Here is a 20,622-nt window from a genome sequence, read left to right as displayed (position 1 = left end):
GGAGGAATGGGGTTGCTTTAATAGTGAGAAGTGATGTAGCAAAAGCAATTAGGAGCTATAATGCAAGGTCAGAGCGAGTGATATCAATGAGATTAAACGGGAAACCTGTCAACATAACCATCATCCAAGTCTGTGCTCCAATGGCAAACACAGAAGAAGAGGAATTGGAAAGATTTTATGCAGAAGTACAGGAAGAAATTGATCACACACCAAAACAAGATGCTCTGATAATCATGGGGGACTGGAATGCAAAAGTAGGGAATGTAGAAGAACTAGGAATTGTGGGGAAATGGGGCTTAGGAGACAGAAATGAAGCAGGAGAAAGACTTACTGAATTCTGTGAAGCCAATAATTTGTTTCTTGCAAACACATTTTTTGAGCAACCAAAAAGATGACTGTACACGTGGACGTCACCAAATGGTCAATACAGGAATCAAATTGATTATATAATTGGAAACAGAAGATGGAGAAGTTCCATACTTTCTGCGAAAACAAGACCAGGAGCAGACTGCAGTACAGATCATGAACTGGTAATATCGAAAATCAGAGTAAAGCTAAAGAACAACAAAGCAATCATAATGCCAAAGTACAATTTAAAGGACATCCCAGAAGAATATAAAGATCAGATAAGGAAGAGATTTGAGGCTTTAAACTTGGTTGACAGAGAACCAGAAGAACTATGGAGTGAAGTCAGAGACATTATCAGGGAAGAATGCAAAAAGACAATACCTCTAGTTAAGAAGAGGACATTTTCCTGATGTTCAGTCGAAATCTGGTCTCCTGTAACGTGAGCCAATTATTCCGTGTCTTGCACTCCAGAATGATCGAGAAGAGATCCTAACCCTTCTCTATGTGGCAATCTTTTAAAGTACTTGAAAAGTGCCATCAAAAGTTATTACAGTTCCACCCCTTGCCATGCTTACTTCTCTGCCTCTGTTGCACCCACCGTACAACGCAGCCCTCAGAGGGCTGGCCATGGGTTAATGCGGCCCTCAGCACAAAAAGTTTTAGCCCCTTGTGGGATATAGGGATCTTAGTTTCCTTATACAGTACATTGTCTTACATGATTATCAGAAGCTATTTTGAGGGAGTAAAGTGGAGCTAAAACAGTTTTGTAAACCCTGCCTTAAGAAGCATTATTCTTACTGAGTTCCTCTGCCTGGCTGTCACTCTACCTTCACATGCCCCAAACCCGAATCACTGACATCTCAAACACCCCCCGTTGTGTCTGGGCCTACCCTATGGCCTGCCAGAACCTGGGGCAGCCCTTCCCTCTTCTCATACAGCAACAGTAGTTCCCTCTTTCAGGGGTTCCCAAATTTCCCCCCTGTGGGCCACCTAAACATTGCAGATGGTCTTGGCAGACCACATAATGACCTTTCTGCCTGCTGTAGCAAGTGTAATATGCTGTACTACATGGTGTATGATTTTCAGTTGTATTTTTATTCCTTTTATTTCTTATATATTGTATTTTATTGCACTTTGAGTACATTCCAACTGCCTAACTTGACTTGTATTATGCTCATACTTTTATGTTACTATCAAATCACAGCTCACAGCTACCTTTACAGACCTCACCATAAAAACCACTGATCTAGTACTGGAGCACTAAAAGATGAATTGGGAACATGCATTGTCATGGTTATCACATGGAGATGCCCCCAAACACACCACAAAACAGTTTGTATCCATCTCCATGAACTCAACAGAAATCATGACCCAAGACTTAGTAACATCATTGTGGCACAAGGAAAATGTATCAATGGCTACTAGCCACGGTGCATGCTCTGCCTCCATAGTCAGACGCAGTGCGCTTCTGAAAACAAGTGGCTTGAAGCCGCGGAAGGGGAGAGAGGGGGCTCTTGCACTCAGGTCTGCTTCTGGGAGAACAAGATGCTGGAGCTGACAACATCACTTGTGGTCCCCATGCACTACGGGTGGAAAGTTTGATCAATTTCTATCCTCTCAGTTTCTCATTGTTCCAATTTTAAATTCAGCTCTCCACTTCCTGCAGCAATTTGCAATTTTTTTATTAAAAAATCATGAAAATTCTCCAGCATTGTTCTCCTAACAAACACGTTTGTCGGCGGTTTTGACTAGTGTACACATTTTGACAAGCAGTCTCTCATTGTATGCTTCACTTTTGTATGTTATTTTCACTCCTGTATTCATTTTTTTGAGAGCCAGTGCGGTGTAGACTATGACCTCGGAGACCAGGGTTCGAATCCCCACACAGCCATGAAGCAATACCGCTTACCACGAAAACCCTATCCGTAGGGTCGCCATAAGTCTGAATCAACTTGAAGGCAGCCCATTTCCATTTTTCATTCATTTTCATGCACACTTTCTCCTAACATTTGTGTTTCTGTAAACATTGGTTGGTTGGCGAAGTGCATTGCAAAATTTGAACGAGTTCAAATTTTGAAGGATGGCTGTGTTTCAGTTCTCATATTGTTTTTGAAAGTGCAAATTTGATAAATTTGGCTTGAAATGCAAACTGAATTGGATTTCTTGCCCATCCATACCAAGCGCCCTCAGGGAAAACCCACACAATGGGTTTTGACAGGTGGATGAGACAGCCTGCCTCCCTGTCATGTGATGTCATTATGATGCTTGGTGACTGACAGGTGGGTGGCCGTACCTACTTGCCAAATCTGGCCCTTCAGGCTGATCATGGTAAGGATCTGGCCCATGGAGCCAAAATGGCTCCCCACCTCTGCACTAGGGGGAGGGGGGTCTGGTCTCAGGAGGTGGCAGGCCAGGGGGAGTGGGAAGGGCTTTGCCTTCAAAGGGCACCGATAGAGGAAGAGGATCCTGGACTCCTCCGTCTTGCTAAATGTCTCTCTCCAAGAGAATCCAGGACTTTGTAGCCAATTAATAGCATTCTTTGCCCCATGATGCAATGGGAGGATCAGTCTGGATGTTAAACAAATGGTCTTGCCAAGGCTGGTAATGGGGGGGGGAAGGTGTGCAGGACAAGGCAACCATTTCTCCTCTGGTGCAGGAATAAATGCCAACAGGCCACCCTCTCCTGATTCAAGATCCCTACTTGAATCACTCGGTGGTACACTGAGGGGAGAGAAAGTATATTCTCCATGGCAGAAACATTCTGTGGCCTGAATGATTTCCAGCCAGGCTGTGTTATGATAGCAGCGCCAACTGCTGTGGCTTTCGGTTTCTGTCTTTCTGACTGGCCTCACCCGTAACAAACCTCTCCTCGGAAGTGAGGGAAGTGATGAGGGTGAGGCCATCTCTGCCCACCTGCTGCACACAGAAGCCATTTTGTGCCTGTAGAAGAACGACGGACACAAAATGGCGTCGTCCTGCTGGAGTGTCTGCTTGGCTGGTGAGATGGCAGAAACACCGTCACCCGTTTGAAATATTCCAGGCCAGAGTTTTTCATCCTTTATACATGAAAATACCTACAGTGGTTCTAACATACCATAGATTTATCCCAGTCTGTGTTGGTATTGCTTTTTAATATGTTTTTAAACCTTTTTAAAAAAATATTTTTAATCTTTTTTTAAAAAAAATGTTTTGAAAGCTTTTTAAAAAAATGTCTCAGTAACCTATTAGAATTCTTTGAGAGTGTCAACAAGCATATAGATAGAGGTGATCCAGTGGACATAGTGTACTTAGACTTTCAAAAAGCGTTTGACAAGGTACCTCACCAAAGGCTTCTGAGGAAGCTGAGCAGTCATGGAATAAGAGGAGAGGTCCTCTTGTGGATAAGGAATTGGTTAAGAAGCAGAAAGCAGAGAGTAGGAATAAACGGACAGTTCTCCCAATGGAGGGCTGTAGAAAGTGGAGTCCCTCAAGGATCGGTATTGGGACCTGTACTTTTCAACTTGTTCATTAATGACCTAGAATTAGGAGTGAGCAGTGAAGTGGCCAAGTTTGCTGACGACACTAAATTGTTCAGGGTTGTTAAAACAAAAAGGGATTGCGAAGAGCTCCAAAAAGACCTCTCCAAACTGAGTGAATGGGCGGAAAAATGGCAAATGCAATTCAATATAAACAAGTGTAAAATTATGCATATTGGAGCAAAAAATCTGAATTTCACATATACGCTCATGGGGTCTGAACTGGCGGTGACCGACCAGGAGAGAGACCTCGGGGTTGTAGTGGACAGCACGATGAAAATGTCGACCCAGTGTGCGGCAGCTGTGAAAAAGGCAAATTCCATGCTAGCGATAATTAGGAAAGGTATTGAAAATAAAACAGCCGATATCATTGTTAGATCCAAACCCAACACGCAAGCTGTCCTGTTATCCCAGCTCACTTATTACACCCCGGGAGAGTGCGGAGCTGAGTAAATATGAACCCACTATCAGAGATCAAGCAACACAAAACAAAGCCTTTGCAAAGGGGACCCAATACTTACAAGCCAAAGCAGGTGAGCATGGGAACCGCGTTTATTGATAGATGGGGGTTTATATAGGCTTACCCCGAAGTTTACAGTATCATGTTCACGTCATAAAACATAAAGAAACAATTGCTAACTGCCATAGCTTTAGGACATATGTGAGAAACAAAAGGGGTACAGGAGAAGAACAAAGTGGAAACATTGCACTGTCAACTTGTCTACATATTTCACATGTCCTTGAGATAAGCACTATGCAGGAACGGACAAAGGCGTATGGGAAGAGGAGGTTCAGTTGCAACCGGGCGCCCTCTAACTCAAACACAGACATGGTATCATTATGTCTTGCATATCAAAAGGGAGGGATACAACTCGAGAGCTATGAGGGACAATAAAGCAGTCTTTAAACACAGACATTTCTGTGTGAAACATTTTGACAGCAATAAGCAAAGCCATAAGCATATATACGATATGAAATGCATAGTAGGGGAGTCTCCAGCGTAATCCGGCTTTTATTATATGAGCCACTGGAACGTCGGTAAGGGTCAGGTCACAAGGAAATAAATCTACGTTTTATACCGAAAGTCAGATAAATGCCACTTTGGTTCTATTTCTCATGAAGCCTAAGCTGGTTTAGGTAAGACCAGTGAATTATAGTTTTATTAACACTGGGGTTTCAATTTAAACACAACACTGGCACTGGGGGTTTCAATTCAAACACAACAATCCCCCCTTTCAGCCCTGAGAGACTAGCTAGTCTCTCAGGTAGCTGTATCACCTTGCTTGGGTTGCCAAATCGGCCTTAAAGCCATTTCCATGTAAGTTGGTTGCGGTTTTCGGAAAATGACAGTGTGAGCTTGTTTATACAGACTGAGGCCAATTGCATCAAATTTGGAATAGCAGATTGAGGCTTTCGGGAAAATGAAGAAATCAGCCTATGCAGGCAGGCGGAAGCAAGCTGGATTAAATTTGGGATGCATTGTATACAGCAACAAACAGCTATTAATAATACTATAACTATTACAACATAAAACACAATCTTGCGTCAGTCTGCTCAACTTCCTTTTCAGTACATCGACCAAGGAACTGTCAAGTATGACTGGGCCTTTTGATACTACTAGAATGGCCCGTTTGCTTGGTTTTGGTCCCTAAAACTAAACTCAGAGACCTATAGAGATTAACTGAATAACATTAGAAATACATTGCAAGTAACAACATCCAGTAATAATAATAATAAAAAAAAAAACCTATTACTATAATCACATAAAACAATATCTTCTGCCAGCTAGACCAAAATTCACAGAGCCACCAAGGGCCAGCAGGCATTTGGCGACCCGTTAAGCCTCATAGGAAAAGAACAAGTCAGTGACCTGAGGAAAATGAAATGCAACAAATGCTACCATCTCAACAGTAATATTACCTTACCCACTGTTTTATGTCCCATTCTTCAAAGTCCAATTGCCATTTTCAAGTGGGTATATCACATGTATTGGTCATACAGACCTCACCTCTTACTAAACCGCTTATCACCCAGCCCTCCTCTGCCTCCTTTAAGCTGTAGCAGGAAGCAAAGGAGACTGTACTCCTTAAGTGACAAAGGGAGCTCCCACTTATCCATGTGGTGAAGTGTGTGTTCCTTGTTTTGGTTGTCCCTGTCTTCTGTAAAATCCAGGCCAGTGGGGGGGTCTCAATATAAGAAGACCCCCTATGTCTGTATATATTTTCTGATATGTGTGTTTCTAGTCAAGAAAAAAGGAAAACTAATGCTATTTCTAACGAGCAATGGGATTCCCTGTGGATGGGGGTGTATCCGCCAAGGATTAAGATAACATTTATGCGACAGCGTTTAACTCTGCCCTTGTTTTTCTATGCACAAAACCTCTGGAACGCATTACCAGCCGTGGGGGTATGTGTGAGTTGGAGTGGAAGTTATAGCTCTTGGCTTTTGCACCTCCTAGATTCCACTTGAACCAAAACGGGGTTAGCCAAGCCGTACCACTCCCTCCTTTTATGTGAAAGGCAGATGTACACAGATGACCTTTCACATAGGCTCCAATACTGACTTCCAGGGTGTGACTGTGCCATACGAGATGAATACACATTACAAGGGTTAATTAGACAAAGATCAGAATTCAAATCACCACAATGGGGTGCATTATAAGTGTTAAACCTTCTTTGGCATCCTTATCCCAGCCAAACAGGGAATTCCAAATACATCCATGTTACTATATCTGTGAGTGCTTATCTATAATGTAAATGACTGTATGGCAATCATGTGCTATCTAGAGTGTACTTGCTTCTCCATTTGTTTAACTGCTTCTAATTGTTTCTGTACATAGGATGAGAAAGTAGTGTCTGAAGATTAGCTAGGTCATAACCTAATGTGATGGGTTTGAGGTGTTGAAACAAATCTGGATTAACTAATATTCTCTGGATGATCCATACATGGACTTTAAATGGAAAGTCACATCCTACCTTAATACCACAAAGGCATCTATTGAAATGTTAGCATAGGTTGTATATAGTACTTATCAATAACATCATAATCACAAAATATTCTAAGGCTCATACACCCATGTCCAGAATATACAATAGTTGAACTTAATTCATTTCTTAGCATGAAAAAGCCATAAGATACATTAATCATTTTGAGAGAAAAGCAATCTTGATGGAATTCCAAACTATCATCTTCCTAGATTCTTAAGTGTTGACATCCATTCACATTAATTGTTACCTATTCCTAGCCATTGTAATGACAGAGTGAGAAAATAAACAAATGGGTCAAAACTTCACATTGATGAACCTTACATCTGAAGTAGCCAAATTCAGTAAAACCCCTATTACAGAATCACTCAGAAGGATTTGAAAAGTAAAAACATCTAAAGAACAAAACAGCCATAACATATAAATTATGAAGGGAAAACAATAACAACAACACATTCTTAAAGGACAATGCATAAACAGTTACATTCAATATTACAATGGAAATATTACAAAGAAAGCAAGTAAATAAAACAAATAAACACACTGTGGGATGGCTTGCACAAAGTTCATCCTGTTCCTGTTCATGTTCAGTTACAGCTTCCACTGAACATGTGTGTCTTTTGCTGATGTTAGGCAGAGAAACTGAAATAATGAAAGAATCTTCATTTCCCCCCCCCCTTTTCCCCCGAGTGACTGTATGAAAAGATTGCAAACTTGCACAAGGTGCCCGTTTCAGGTTGCTGGCCAATATAGGCCCGAAAATAGTTCTGTGGTTAGGTAGAATGAAGCAGGCCTCTATGCTGTTATTGCAGCAATACAGGAAAATAGCATGCCAGTTGCATATCGTGTTATGGTCCTGGAGCACTTCAAAGATCGAGTCCAAAATGTCTCAAAATAAAAAATCTTCTATGATACACACGCAAAAGGAAAATGTTCCTTGGGGAGAAAACACTTCAGTACAGGAAGGAAAATATAAAAATAAAACATCCATGGCCACAGATGAGACTTCTGATTAAAGTGGACAAAACCAAAATATTGTCTTTGCAACAGACAGACAAAACACACAACAGTACAACATATTCTAAACTCCTGAGTTTCCCCATCCTCTGGCTATGTAGAGCCTTGCTCATGAAAAGCAGCCACGGAAAGCAGAGAAAAAGGATTTATACCTCTTGCTATGAATACAAAACAAAGAGATGTTAGTGGCACAAATAGATTAAGTTCTGTTCCAAATCAGCAGGGTGTTCCAATGGTGCTCATCCTGTATGCAGAGCAGTTGCTCTAAGTGCCCGTCAAGGAATAAATGCACTAACATGCGTTATAATTGCGAACATCATTTTAAAAGAAAAAAGTTCATTAGTAATAGTGTGATTTATATGCACAAGGTATGACAATGCATTTTCCTGTTGAAAGTCCTGGTCCATCTTCAGTCAAAGAGCAACTGGGGATGAGTTTCTGTTTTGGAAGCAAAGTAATATTGATTCCCAATGTGAATTCTAATATGAGGTAGACAATTACTGTGGCTGGAAGCTCTGCATTTTGGTCCCCTTTTGCTAATGAATTTACCTAGTCACAAGAGGGCATCTCATTAGGTTTAAACAGCAAGGTGGCCTCAGTTTTGCCTATCTAGGAAATGGGCAAATTATACATTTCACAGACAAATTTAAAACAATTACCTGGGATCGAGTACCTCAAGAAGAGGTTTTATTTTCCTTATGGAAGAAAGACCCTTCAGGAAGTTTTGTTGTTGACTTCCAAATATATATATATATTTTACTCAAGTTCAAAAGTTTCAACAGGTATAGGTTCTAATCCACAATCTACCAACAATGATGAATTCTACCCACAAGGCACTACATACAAATTTAGTTGGCACTTACAATTGCCTCCCTTTATATACAGGTAAATGGGTAGAGTAGTTTCAAAAGTAATTTTGTTATTTTTGCCCCTTTGGCCACTGACAGAAAAACTAACTGTGCCAGGCTTTTATCTACAAGCAACAGCCAAAGGTTCAGGTCTAATCTAAACAAAAGGAACTCTAGTATCTTAACAAAGGGGGGGGAAACCAATTTCTTTCCCTTTTCTGTGATTCTGGCTCAACATGCAGTAACAAAACAAACAAACAAACAAAAAAAGAACCACGTCAAAAGAAACGTAACATTTACAAGATAAGAAATAACTGACAAATAATGAAAAGCAAAACTTATTCTAGACAAAAATATCCCCCCCTCTGTGAACATCTGCTATTGGGATTAATGTCAAACGGCAAGGGCTGAAATAAGAAATTATATTTAATAAGTTACAATCACATAACAGACAGCACAATAATTAGGAAAACACAGCCAATCCGTCTTTATATAAAACATAGTAAACCATAGGGATCACGTTAGACTTAAAGCATAAAACTGCTGCAGAGAAAACTATCATCCCACTGTTTAAGCAGACTGGAGAAAACAATTTTAAGAAGCTTGAAAAGGAAGGGAGCTCCAAAGAAATAAAACGTTCCTCAATGGCAAGGACTGAGATAAGGAAGATATAAAACATTACATCAGGAAGGAAGATGCACACAAGTAATCTGTAGCAAGCAAGACAGACAAACACACACACACACACACACACACACACAAAAACCCTTAATAATCTAAATTCATATCAAATAAGGAGGTAGGGAAGAAGGAGTTAACCCAGTACAGGAACAGAAGAGAAAGAAACCCAGACATTCTAAAAGGAATCGCTTAGTTCAAATCCTATACTTTCTATAAAAAAAAATGCTAAGAACTACTAAGAGAACAGGTGGGCAGCGCAGCTGATCCAAGCAGTTAAAAGAGGAAAAGGTAAAATCAGCATGATTTATGAACAACAGTAATGGAAGGAAAGTTCCCTTGAAAGCAAACCCACAGAAAAACTTTCATACATACACTCAAAAAAAAGCTATCCGCATACAACCTCTCACTTGGGTACCCAACTCATACACATTTCTTTTATGCAAATCCTTCCTATTACCATTCTTACGTTCTTACTTCCCGGGAAAACACAAGCCTTACACACCTAGGAGTCTGACCCGTCCCTGGGCGTCCAGGTACGGCTGGTCTCGCACAATCAATGGCGTTTCCTTAGTCAATAACCGTTTCTCTTTTTCTCTTTTTCTCCTTTTCGCAAGCGCGTGACCGTTCCCCCCTGAGGGCCCCTCTCCTGGATCCTTCTCTTCCGTCTCAGCACTTGAATCGGAAGAGACTTGTTTCCGCGCCGGCCGAGGAGCCCCGCCTTCAGGGCTGGAAGGCGGCGCTGGCGCGGAAAGCATAATAGAACGACTTAAAATCATTCTTCCATCTGAGTCATCCTTAGAAAAATAACTTGGAGGGGGGGCCTCACCGGTCAAAGATCTGTCTTTCAGCATTGTAAAAACCCTGCAATCTCTGCACTCCCATCTGCCATAGGAGCCAGAAATGCAATTAATCTGAATGTTTTACCTCAATCCGCTCCCCTACTCCTCTTAAAGGAACGGGTTTAAAGGAGCCGCTCTTTGGCTACCGTTCACCCGGTGCCAATACTGCAGTTACCCGCGGTCTCGCTACCGCACAGAGCTCAATCATCTTTCTCTTTTTCAGGCCTCTCTTACGCACAGGCAAGTCCTCCTCTTGCCACAGCATACACATTATTCCCAAAGGGCTGTCCTTTACCGGCACACTCCCTTTATTTCCCATGACGTCTGATAGCGGGTTTTCCTCAACTGTGCTTTATCCCCAAAATGTCAAAGCCGCCCACTTGTGTTGATAACCGAGGAAATCCTCGTGGCGCCTGTTATCAATTCAAGGGGTGCAATGGCAAAAAGGGGGTCCGCACAAGGGATCCCGGACCAGCCCCCAATTGTTAGATCCAAACCCAACACGCAAGCTGTCCTGTTATCCCAGCTCACTTATTACACCCCGGGAGAGTGCGGAGCTGAGTAAATATGAACCCACTATCAGAGATCAAGCAACACAAAACAAAGCCTTTGCAAAGGGGACCCAATACTTACAAGCCAAAGCAGGTGAGCATGGGAACCGCGTTTATTGATAGATGGGGGTTTATATAGGCTTACCCCGAAGTTTACAGTATCATGTTCACGTCATAAAACATAAAGAAACAATTGCTAACTGCCATAGCTTTAGGACATATGTGAGAAACAAAAGGGGTACAGGAGAAGAACAAAGTGGAAACATTGCACTGTCAACTTGTCTACATATTTCACATGTCCTTGAGATAAGCACTATGCAGGAACGGACAAAGGCGTATGGGAAGAGGAGGTTCAGTTGCAACCGGGCGCCCTCTAACTCAAACACAGACATGGTATCATTATGTCTTGCATATCAAAAGGGAGGGATACAACTCGAGAGCTATGAGGGACAATAAAGCAGTCTTTAAACACAGACATTTCTGTGTGAAACATTTTGACAGCAATAAGCAAAGCCATAAGCATATATACGATATGAAATGCATAGTAGGGGAGTCTCCAGCGTAATCCGGCTTTTATTATATGAGCCACTGGAACGTCGGTAAGGGTCAGGTCACAAGGAAATAAATCTACGTTTTATACCGAAAGTCAGATAAATGCCACTTTGGTTCTATTTCTCATGAAGCCTAAGCTGGTTTAGGTAAGACCAGTGAATTATAGTTTTATTAACACTGGGGTTTCAATTTAAACACAACACTGGCACTGGGGGTTTCAATTCAAACACAACATCATCATGCCGTTGTATAAATCTATGGTGCAGCCGCATTTGGAATACTGTGTACAGTTCTGGTCGCCTCATCTCAAAAAGGATATTATAGAGTTGGAAAAGGTTCAGAAGAGGGCAACCAGAATGATCAAGGGGATGGAGCGACTCCCTTACGAGGAAAGGTTGCAGCATTTGGGGCTTTTTAGTTTAGAGAAAAGGCGGGTCAGAGGAGACATGATAGAAGTGTATAAAATTATGCATGGCATTGAGAAAGTGGATAGAGAAAAGTTCTTCTCCCTCTCTCATAATACTAGAACTCGTGGACATTCAAAGAAGCTGAATGTTGGAAGATTCAGGACAGACAAAAGGAAGTACTTCTTTACTCAGTGCATAGTTAAACTATGGAATTTGCTCCCACAAGATGCAGTAATGGCCACCAGCTTGGATGGCTTTAAAAGAAGATTAGACAAATTCATGGAGGACAGGGCTATCAATGGCTACTAGCCATGATGGCTGTGCTGTGCCACCCTAGTCAGAGGCAGCATGCTTCTGAAAACCAGTTGCCGGAAGCCTCAGGAGGGGAGAGTGTTCTTGCACCCGGGTCCTGCTTGCGGGCTTCCCCCAGGCACCTGGTTGGCCACTGTGAGAACAGGATGCTGGACTAGATGGGCCACTGGCCTGATCCAGCAGGCTTTTCTTATGTTCTTATGTTTCGTTTTAATGTATTTCAAAGTCTGTTTTTATGATGTTTTAGAGTGTTTTTAGTGCTTTTATTTGCCGCCCTGGGCTCCTGCTGGAAGTGCGGGATATAAATAAATAAATATTTTGAATCCATCGGATGGATGCAAAACAGTAAGAACAGAGGCAAAACGATCATTGTAAAATATTGGGTGGATTATTTATAGATTGGCATGTTCTTAAATTGATCCCATAAATCATGCACCCAATATTTTACAGTTACCATTCTGTCTCTGTTCTTATTATTTTGACGTGTGTGTGGGTGTTTTTCTTGATGTGTCACAGCGTGTGACTTGCGCAAACATCCCTGACAGGATTTCTTAGAAATCACCTGATTTTCATTCCAGCCAGGGAAGAGAGCAGCCAGCAGGGGGCAGTGGAGGATCACACAACGGGAAAGGAGAGAACAGTTGCAAAAGGCGACTGTGGAGAAATAGGATGTGTGGCCAGGCTGCAGTGGGGCAGAGAGTCCTAGGAACAAGGATCTACCCTCGAAACACCTTTTGGGTAGAAGGCAAAAGACGGGTTTTCTCAACAAAATCAGTCCCCGTTTCTTAATTCCTGTACAAATGTCAGTCAAATGAATGGTCTGAAATGCAATTGTGTCAACTGTCTGCACCAAAGCCATAGTTCTGATACACAAAAACGGTAACAAGACATTGTGTAAATTAAAAGAAAAACTGGCAGAGCAATACAGGTCCCCTTCTGGAATCTACCTTGGGACTTCCCGATCTGACTCAGAGATTGTTGATTAGGGCAATATAGGGCAGAGGTCCCTTGGGAACCCATCCAGCCTGGGACTGAGAGCCGTATGGATGCAAGAAGCCACATTGGTGCTTCCACGTGAAATCTGTACATACTAGGGTTGCCAGGTCGGAACCATCCAAAAACCTTAGAAAATGGGGGCGGACCCTAGTGACATCAAGGGGCGGGCCCTAGTGACATCATTAAACACGATACATTGTATCAACCACAGTTGCTTGGAGCATACCATTAAAAAAAAATTCTCTGGAGATTAAAATAGAAATCTTACCAAAAATAGGGTGTTCCTAGGTCCATCTGAAGTGACAAAGTCATTCTTTCTCACAAGCTTAGGGTGATGCAAAATGGAAATGGACTGCCTTCAAGTTGATCCCAGATAGGGTCTTCATGGTAAGCAGTATTCTGACAGAGGTGGTTTACTATTGCCTTCCTCTGAGTCTCAGAGGCAGTGACTGGCCCAAGGTCACCCAGTGAGCTTCATGGCTGTGTGGGGATTCAAACCCTGGTCTGCCAGGTCACAGTTCAACACCTTTAGGGAACATTTAATCTAGCTTCCTTGCTTCTGGCAAGAAGGGTTTACATGCCCTCAGGCCAGGCTATTATTGGAAGAAAGGAGCTTAGTGTTGCAGAGATGTTAGATGGGAGCACAGATGGATGCCCCTGAAGGGAGCAACTGTAAACATGCTTATTAAGGAACTAAGCCCCATAGAACTCAATAGGATTTACTTTTGAGTAGATATGGTTGCAGCCATGTTAAGGACAAGGGAGAGCATTCTAGGCAAAACAGACAAATAATTGGGTGTCAGAACAAATTAAAGCAGAACTATCACTAGAAGCTAAAATGATGAAACTGAGGTTATCATACTTTGGACACATCATGAGAAGACATGATTCACTAGAAAAGACAATAATGCTGGGAAAAACAGCAGGAAGTAGAAAAAGAGGAAGGCCAAACAAGAGATGGATTGATTCCATAAAGGAAGCCACAGACCTGAACTTACAAGATCTGAACAGGGTGGTTCATGACAGATACTCTTGGTATAGATTAAATAAATAGGGTGATAAAATACACCCCTGTCTCACACCCTTTCCGATGGTGAACCGATCGGTTTCTCCATATTCTGTCCTTACAATAGCCTCTTGTCCAGAGTATAAGTTGCGCATCAGGACAATCAGATGCTGTGGCACCCCCATTACTTTTAAAGCATTCCATAGTTTTCATGATCTACACGGTCAAAGGCTTTGCTGCAATCTATAAAGCACAGGGTGATTTCCTTCTTTCCTTGGTCAGTTCCATTATCCAATGTATGTTTGCGATATGATCTCTGGTGCCTCTTCCCTTTCTAAATCCAGCTTGGACATCTGGCATTTCTCACTCCATATATGGTAACAGCCTTTGTTGTAGTCTTGAGCATTACTTTACTTGCATGGGATATTAAGGCAATAATTCAACAATTACTGCATTCTCTGGGATCCCCTTTGTTTGTTATTGGGATGTCCTGTAGTCCCAAAATCACACAGGCTTTAGCTTTCTTGTCCAGACGTAGCCATTCTTCTGAGGGTGGATCCGTGGGGGAGTTTCTTTCAATAACACACCAAAGACCCTCTTGGCGTAAATACATTTCCATGCGGACTTTCCAGCTGGTATAGTTAGAGTCATGGAGCCGCTCTAGGGGCAACAGTGATGGATACGACGACATCACTGGTTCTCCCCGCATTTGACACTGTACACTGGACCGGTTCAAGTCAGACTAGTCCTTCTTTGTGTTCTATGCTTACTCTGTGCTCCTTGGCCCCAGCTGTTGGCCTGGGCCCATAACCCTATGTTGGAAGCTGCTTGGTAGCACAAGGAGCAAGAAGGAGAGACACAGGTCTGGTTGCCGAAAATACTTTACTTATTTCCTTGGCAGACAGGCAATACACAACAGTAGTATACTCCAACAGCGATTCACATACAAAACAACTCCTAGCCATTCCCCCCCCCCCCCCCCCCACTCTCGCATTCTTTCACTGCGGTTTTATGTACCTTGAGCTCATTTAGGAGATTAGTGGCTCCAGCTGCATTATTGCTGCAACAAGAGCCTGTTATCTCCCTGGCTCTTCTTGGACTTGGTTAACCCTTTGCTATCTGTTTTGTGGAGCAAACTGCTAGCTCAGAACAATTTCCCCCTCGGCTAATCCCTGCCCTTGCTCCGGAATCTCCTGCGGGTGGGGCGGGAAGTGTTGACACAACTCTGCAATAAACGGATTGAGAGCGAAGTTGTTACCGAGATGGGGCGCCTCCGCTGGCCCCCTTGGACTCTGTGCGCGACCTTTCTGCTGCTGGGCTGTCCTGGTGAGTATCTTTATTTATTTATTTATGCCTTGATCTTGGGGTTTGGGGCCAATATAATCCAGGCCTTGGTGAATGAGGCTCCCTTTCTTCTTGGTTTGGTTTGCTGACTCCTCCAAACTGCATCTTCCAGCAAGGAGGAACCCACCACTTTTAGTGTGGGTACACACACCCCATACCTTTTTTGCCGAACCAATGAATCCTGGAAACTGTAGTTCCGAGGATTCTTGGGGGCCTGGGGAGGGCGGAATGTGCTCTAAAGGTCTGGTGTGCACATACGCATTCTCCATTTTCTAGGAAAGGTGGCAGGATGGATGTTCATGGTGCTCCCAGAGGAGGGCAGGAGGGACTGAGTCGGAGAGGGAGAGCCGGTGATTCCCAAGAAGGAGCTGCGAACTTTCTCTTCCCCTTTTCAGCTGCCCGCAGCCTGCCGGCTCGAGGTCTGCCCAGCAACCGTTTCCGTAATCTGCACTCCATTTTCCGATTGGTGGAGTATTTCCCCCTCGGCTAATCCCGGCCCTTGCTCCGGAATCTCCTGTGGGTGGGGCGGGAAGTGTTGACACACCTCTGCAATAAACAGATTGAGAGCGAAGTTGTTAGCGAGATGGGGCGCCTCCGCTGGCCCCTTTGGACTCTGTGGGCGGCCTTTCTGTTGCTGGGCTGTCCTGGTGAGTATCTTTGGGGGCTAAAGTTCCCCGGGGGGCGGGGGAGAGAAGAATCCCCCCCACCGAGCCTGATGCGGGTGAGGGGTGTGTGCGCCTCATTTTGGAGGATCTGGGAGCACCCCATCCAAAAGCTGAGCCAGATCCCTTTGTACATATCTGTCTCCCAAACTTTATGTGTGCTTTGCAGGCCGTCTGGGTCAGGGACCGTCTGTTTGCTGAGCAGTAGTTGGCTTATAGCTCAAGCAAGAACCGTGGAGTACTAGCACGATTTATGGCAAGGCCGGGAAGGCGGTTCACACGTTTCCCCCATCATGTGTTGCTGCTTCTCTAAACTAATCTGGGTGAAATATTCATAATGCGACATTCCTCAGCCTATTCTCCTGTCTGCTCACTGAGGACTAGCAACCTTGCCTGCTGTTTGTATCAGCTTTACATTCTGGAGGCCCCACACAGAAGCCAGCCTGAGATTGGGGTGCCAGATGGGTGTGCAGAGGGCTGTATTTTGGGAGGTAGAATGTCATGTGTCCAAGAGTTCCTTTGCATTGGGCGCTTGCATCACCACCATCAGTTTATGCTGCTTTTCCATTGTAATGCCCGCCCGCCCCCAAATCCTTCTGTGGATTAAATGTGCCTGCCAAAAATGTAGATTTCATAAGTTATGAAGGCGACTTCTGTATTGTTTATGCCTAGTATAATGTACATGTTAAAGCCATAAGGATGGTAAACTAAACAATTCCTGAGAAGCAAGGGGCCAAATAGGCTTCCTGCTCAGACTTTGGGCACTCAGTTTGTCTCCTTTTATATTATTTCCCTTCTCCCTTCTCCCCCCTGCCCCCACTTCCAATAGGCTGAACCCTTGGGCTGGCTTCTGGGGCTTTTAGACACGGATTTTTCTTGCTTGGAATATTCTCCTCCTGGAACCCCCAGATTTTGCTTGGCTCTATTTGAGGATCAGAATCGTTCACTTTTGTGCTTAAATTCCTAACAGTATTCTTGGTTGTTGTTTTTGGTGTGTTTCACCTTTTGAGGTTGCTGTGCTTATGAGACAACCTGTTTCTTCATGGGAAGTGGGGGAGAGTTGTGGAGACACCACCAGGGCCTTATTTGTGGGCGAGAAAAATCACACGGGGGGGGATTTTTGGGGAGTTTAGATTGGGAGGAAGATAAAATGTGTTTTGCACTCTGCTGCTTTTTACAGTAGGGCCCCACTCATACGGTGGGTTATGTTCCGGACCCCCGCTGAAAAGTGAAAACCACTGAAAAGCGGAAGTCATTGAATAGAATGGTGTGCGACGCCCGGAAACCACTGTAAAAGCGGAACAAGCGCCATATGAGTGGGGCTTTAGTCTAATTGCGTCTGAGACCGCTGCATGAGCGAAGTGCCATAAAGTGAAGCTCTGTAAAGCGGGGCCCTACTGTACTGAAGTTAAGTTTTTGATGGCTATTTTAATGTGTTTGTGACTATTTTAACTGTCATACTGCTTGCTCTTATTTTAAATTGTTTTGGTGGTTTTATGGGAAATTGTCGTATAAATATTTTTTTTAAAAAATAAATGGAAGTAAACAAATACATACAAGTTATGGAATGATCTCTCTGACAAAGTCCGCCTGGCGCCAACACTGTTATCTTTTCGGCGCCAGGTCAAGACTTCCCTCTTCTCCCAAGCATTTTAACATGTGTTTTTAAATTGCTTTTTAAAAAATGTGTTCTTAAATTTGTATATTTGTTTTTAATGTTTTTAATTGTTGTAAACCGCCCAGAGAGCTTCGGCTATGGGGCGGTATACAAATGCAATAAATAAATAATACTTGTGGATGGAGGAGAAGAATTCAAGGGTGGCACCTCTCCATTTCAAATCAAAACAGAAAAATCTCCATAAGCCTCCTCACTCTGTCTGCCACAAGGCAGGGCTGCCTAAGGGGGCAGGCTTTGAAAGAGTGAAGGGTAGTGAGGACAACTAGTTCCACTGTTTTTGTTTGAAAAGACAGAGGGGACATCTGATGTTGGGTTCCCACCTTGGGAGCTTGTGTAACTTCCTGAGTTTCTAACGCAGATGCAACCAGAAGCAGGTTTGCTCAGATCTTTTATGTTTTGAAGTGTGTGTGTGTGTGGGGGGGAAACCCCTTGGAAGTGGCTTTTCGGAGCCTCATTTGATCTTAACTGAAAGGAAGTTGAGTTCAAATCCCAGAACGCTACACGTTTGCTGCTCGTGCAATTCAAACAGACTCTCTTGCAGATTTAAACTCCTCCCATTCAGACGGTTCGACCATTTTTGTTTAGGTTTCTAAGTATTTTTGAGACAAGTGTTAATATAGCTGCTGAAAACTGCTGGCTGGTCTGTTCTGCCTTGAAGCAGAAGTTGTCCAAAGTGCATTCGTCACAGTTCCCACAAGAGTGGGATGCTTGAAGCTTAAAGTCTGCACTAAGCCCCCTCCCTTCCCCCAAAACTCTCACTCGGTCTTAGCTATTGCTGTGGGGCTCTGATAACTGTGGTTCAGGCATGAGGTTCTAGATGGGTAAAGAAGATAAGAGGTCATAAGGAAAGTCCTGTTGCGGTAGCCAAATCTGTGAGGCCATTGCAAGTGTCAAACACAAGCATAGCCTTGAAGGACTTCAGTTCTCTTGTGGGGGATGGTGGTGGCTATGGGACTTGCCAGGTGCTTTGTGGAGAATCTGCACCCCAGAATTTACCACTGCACAAAAGAGGCACAAGAGAGTGAAGTGGGCATGAGCCCCTCCCCCCTCTGTATGCTTTCACTGTAATGTCTGAAGAGGGCTTTTCCACATGGGAGCATTACTTCGTACTAAAGACACTGTTTTTACCTCCATTTTCTATTTGCACCACCCACAATGCCAGCGGCAAACACGGTGTTTTCTATTCACACTGAGGGGAGGGATCAATCACGCAGTTTCCTAATGACCACATCCTCTAATTTAACATTTCCACTCACTCTGGTTGCTTGGCAACCAAGCATGCTGTAGTGGGTTCCTTTTAAAAAAAACCCATATAAGTGTGAATATCTGTGTTTTCCCTAGTAGTATTCGACTGAAATACAAATCTTTTTTGAGCAATGTTATGCTTTTGTGCACAAGTTAGGGGGGAAAAGAAAATAAAGGCACCATTTGCAGCAACATAAAAAAGTAGTAGGAGGAGAGCAGCTGGAAGTTGCTTTTCAGCCTACAGGAAATAAAATGAACGAAGGGAAGAGGAGGGACTGGGTATGGAGAAGGGAACGATTGACATACCTACCTTAAGAACATCAGAGCAAAGTGTTTGCAAGTACTAGATATATGGAATGAAGCCTCTTTTTCTTCCCTTTTCATATTATCAGTGGATTGGGTTAGTACGGATTTACAGGGGGGAAACTGCATGATAGCTTCTGTTTGCTGGTAACATCATGTGAACCATGCAAATTAAAAGGACATGTAAGTACCAACTAAACACACCGTAAACCACCATGTAGATGAGCCCTAAGTATGCTGGGTGAGCATAGTGGCTGTAAACAGGACAGTCTACTGAGTAATATCAGCCAAAGTTATTTTTCTCTGCAACTAATGAGGATTTGTGTGTTGGCTCACTGGTCTCATCTAGTGGCCAGAGCTGGTATGGCAGGGATTGGCACATTTTTAATTTTGAGAGGCGTTGGTTACAAAATGGCTGAATAGGGGTATGGCATAATACAAACTGGCTGCCTTGGGCGAGTGGCATAATACAGAATTAGAGAGTGTAGGATCTTTGTTGCTTCTCCTCCCCATACAATCTCATGTTTATCATTGGAAGTCAGCTACATCCCACTGGTCCCGATTGTGGAGATACAGCTATTAAAGGAATAAGAACCCTGTTTTCCCCCAATGCCGAGTCTAAACCAGAGCCTAGCTTGCCATCCTGTACCACTTACCTGGGAGTAAGCCCCATTAAACACAAAGACTAACTTCTGAAGTAGAAACATATACCTTTGTCCTGTAGGTTAACTATATAATGTTTTCTGAAAGCTTCTGTGCACCAGTTGTCATGGGCTCTGTGGAGCATTCCTGGAGCGATCAGGAAGAGATCTGGGACCTGGCTGAGGAACCCAGTGGATTATAACAGCAGAAGGCTAAAATAGGAGAAGGCTTCAGACTTTAGGCAGTGACAGCTCTGCCCCTTTAGTTTCAGTTCCAACTGAAGAAACACTGCTGTCTAACAATCAGCTGGCCCCGTTCCTCCTCTTCCCCCTCCTGTTGTCACCCCAGCCGCTGCCGCTGCCTATGAGTCACGGGGGGAATCAGAGGCTGGACTCCAGGCAGTGTCCAAGGAAGATATGCTGGACTTGTCTTCACCCCTGTTGCCAAGGATGTGTTGGCAGATGCAGACAGGCAGAATTAACACCCACTCCTCGCCCTGTTCATAGCAGTGCTTGCTTGCTAACCCAGGGATGTTCAGAGACACCTTCCTCACACAAATCGAGAGCCCACCCTGAGCCTTTCTATAGAGTCTTGAGGGGCATGTCTAGTTGCAGCATCTTAGCTTGAGTAGTCATGGTTTGTATTGCTGTGTAGAGATGCAGAATCCTATGTAAACTGTAAACTGATTTATG

General features: G+C 43.5%; 1 protein-coding gene across 2 annotated transcripts in view; it reads left to right on the top strand.

The window, feature by feature from the left end:
• Positions 1–15,235: 15,235 nt before the first annotated feature.
• The window catches only part of LOC133381524 (major histocompatibility complex class I-related gene protein-like), a 32,358-nt gene continuing 26,971 nt past the window's right edge, over positions 15,236–20,622 (top strand). The window contains exons 1-2 of one of the 2 annotated variants that reach the window (XM_061620714.1): positions 15,291–15,382; positions 15,677–16,047. In XM_061620714.1, the coding sequence (XP_061476698.1) occupies positions 15,984–16,047 (64 nt within the window). In that variant the 5' untranslated portion in view covers positions 15,291–15,382; positions 15,677–15,983. Of the gene's footprint in view, positions 15,383–15,676; positions 16,048–20,622 lie in introns of both variants that reach the window. The other variant, XM_061620715.1, reaches the window with a different exon arrangement.

The sequence above is a fragment of the Rhineura floridana genome, chromosome 3 (genome assembly GCF_030035675.1).
Source record: "Rhineura floridana isolate rRhiFlo1 chromosome 3, rRhiFlo1.hap2, whole genome shotgun sequence".
Lineage (NCBI taxonomy): Eukaryota > Metazoa > Chordata > Lepidosauria > Squamata > Rhineuridae > Rhineura > Rhineura floridana.
This window is presented reverse-complemented; position numbering and strand designations above follow the sequence as displayed.